Raw genomic sequence first — 2,457 nt, forward strand, 5'->3', positions numbered from 1 at the left:
CATACTTAACATTGGTACGCCGCATGTACGCCTCATAAAGCAGAGGTATCTTCACGCCGGGAAAAGCCTAACGTAAACGGTGTATCTGTACTGCGTCGGCCAGGGGCGTACGTTTGTGAATTCGCGTATCTAGCTGATTTACATATTTCTAGGCGTAAATCAGCGTACACGCCCCTAGCGACCAGCGTAAATATGCAGTTAAGATCCGACGGCGTAAGAGACTTACGCCGGTCGGATCTAATACAAATCTATGCGTAACTGATTCTAAGAATCAGGCGCATAGATACGACGGCTCAGACTCAGAGATACGACGGTGTATCTGGAGATACGCCGTCGTATCTCCTTTGAGAATCTGGGTCTCTGTCTTTGGCAGAAAAAGGGTTACTGGAGGAGGGTGGATCTCACTTTACAAGGAGGGAAGACTTCAATTTACATGACAAAGCCTCCAAAGCAACTCTCATCACCAGTATAAGACCAAGTCCCAAAGTTGCATCACCAGACATTTGACCTTGTTACCACCACCAGCTATTTGTCCTTCTCCAAAATGGAATCTGCTGACCTGAGAGATGAGCTCAAGTGCCCCATCTGCCTGAACCTCTTTAAGGATCCCGCAAACCTCAAATGCGGACACAACTTCTGCTATGATTGTATTTTAACTGCGCTGGATGCACAAGAGTGGTCTGAAGTTTTTTCCTGTCCGGAGTGCAGAGAGCAGCATACGGAGCGCCCCATGCTGATGAAGAATGGGAAGTTGAGTAAAATCATGACATTGCTCAAAACGGCTTACGATGAGAAAGTCTTGTGTACGTACTGCGATTCTCCCGAACCAGCTTCTAAATCATGTCTGTTATGCGAGGCCTCATTCTGTGCAAAGCACCTAAGTTACCACAGCAAGTCACCGGATCACATTTTAACGGAACCCACCAAATTCAGAGAGAGGAAATGCTCCGCGCATCAAGAGACTCTTAAATTTTTCTGCTCGGACGATAATACCTGTATCTGTATGTCCTGCTGGGAGGCCGGAGACCACAAAGGACACCAGGTGGACCTTCTGAACGTGGCCTCTGAGAAGAAGAAAGAGAAACTGAGAAAATGTACAGTTACATTGGACTCTGAGAGACAGGAGATCCGGAGGAGGATCCAGAACCAGAACAGTCACCGGAGTCAAGAAGACAAGAAATCCTTCGCTGTTACCCGGAGCTACACTGACTTGCTTCTAGAAATTATGCAACAGCTGAGTGGCGTAGAGAAGGGAGCGCAAAAAGAGATCCGAAGACAGAAGCAGCAGATCGCCCAGTCCATCTCGGATCTGAATGGGAGGCTGAAGAAAAAGGAGGCCAACTTGTCCAGGAGGATTATTGAGATACAAGAACTGTGTGACATCCAAGACCCATTAAGTGTCTTAAAAACGGCGCCTACCGGAGATCTCATGGGTCCTGGGACAGAGGATACCGCCGATGATGTAAGGAATCCGGCCGATGATGTAAGGAATCCGGCCGATGATGTAAGGAATACGGCTTGTCTAAAGGAGGGCATGATCGCGCAGATACTAGAGAGTGGGCTCCTCACCTTGACTCAGAGTCTGAAGGATCTGATGACAAAGAGACAATTTTCGGTAAAAGAGAAATCCAATATTTTCTTCGATTTAGATACAGCGAACTTTAAGCTGCTTATATCAAAGGATCAGAAGAGAGCCACGAATGCTGGAATCTGCGTGAACAAGCCTATTAGTCCTCGGAGGTTCAACTGCAGCCAGGTATTGAGCGTACAAAGATTCACATCCGGGACACACTATTGGGAGGTGGATGTGAGCGAAGCGGAGGAATGGATGATCGGGGTGGCCAGTGAAAACATGGAGAGGAAGATTTCGGGAAGTATGTCCTTATTGGGTTATAATAACAAATCCTGGTGTCTAATTCAAACCACGTCAAAGCTTCACGTCCAGCACAGGGACATTTCTACAAAGATAGACTCGGCACCTTCCCTAAAGACTGTTGGGGTTTATCTGGAGTATGAAGCCGGCCGCCTGTCCTTCTACCGGACATGTGACCTCGTTGTACACCTCCACACCTTCACCACCGCCTTCGCTGAACCCCTCCATGCCGCTTTCCATGTACTTCCACAAACCTCTATCAGAATTAAAACTTAAATACTCTAACAAAGGTAAAAAGTGATTATTATTTTTTTATTGTATTTGCATATATTACTATAGAAACTCATGTCCTTTACTTTTAAAATGTATTTATAGCCAAACCTTTTTTTTCTTTAAATTTTGGGGTAGTGTAAGAAAGGATTAGAACCAGTGGCGGGTGGTGCTTAAAAAACAAAACTGAAAAAAAAAAACCATCAAACGCAGTCACTGTGCCCATTAATTGCTGACACTGTGCCCATCAATTGCTGCCAGTGTGCCCATCAATTGCTGCTACTGTGCCCATCAATTGCTGCCAGTGTGCCCAT

The 2,457-nt window shown here is 46.1% G+C and overlaps 1 protein-coding gene across 1 annotated transcript; it reads left to right on the forward strand.

The window, feature by feature from the left end:
- The first annotated feature begins 358 nt into the window (after positions 1-358).
- LOC120942601 (E3 ubiquitin/ISG15 ligase TRIM25-like) lies at positions 359-2,157 on the forward strand. Its single transcript, XM_040355575.1, has one exon. The coding sequence runs from the start codon at positions 545-547 to the stop codon at positions 2,147-2,149; it is 1,605 nt and encodes a 534-aa protein (XP_040211509.1). The 5' UTR covers positions 359-544; the 3' UTR covers positions 2,150-2,157.
- Positions 2,158-2,457: the final 300 nt, after the last annotated feature.

Source organism: Rana temporaria, chromosome 6 (genome assembly GCF_905171775.1).
Source record: "Rana temporaria chromosome 6, aRanTem1.1, whole genome shotgun sequence".
Classification (NCBI taxonomy): Eukaryota; Metazoa; Chordata; class Amphibia; order Anura; family Ranidae; genus Rana; species Rana temporaria.

Coding starts and splice junctions, on each gene's coding strand:
- LOC120942601 (XM_040355575.1), top strand. CDS start 545: ATGGAATCTGCTGACCTGAGAGATGAGCTCAAGTGCCCCATCTGCCTG.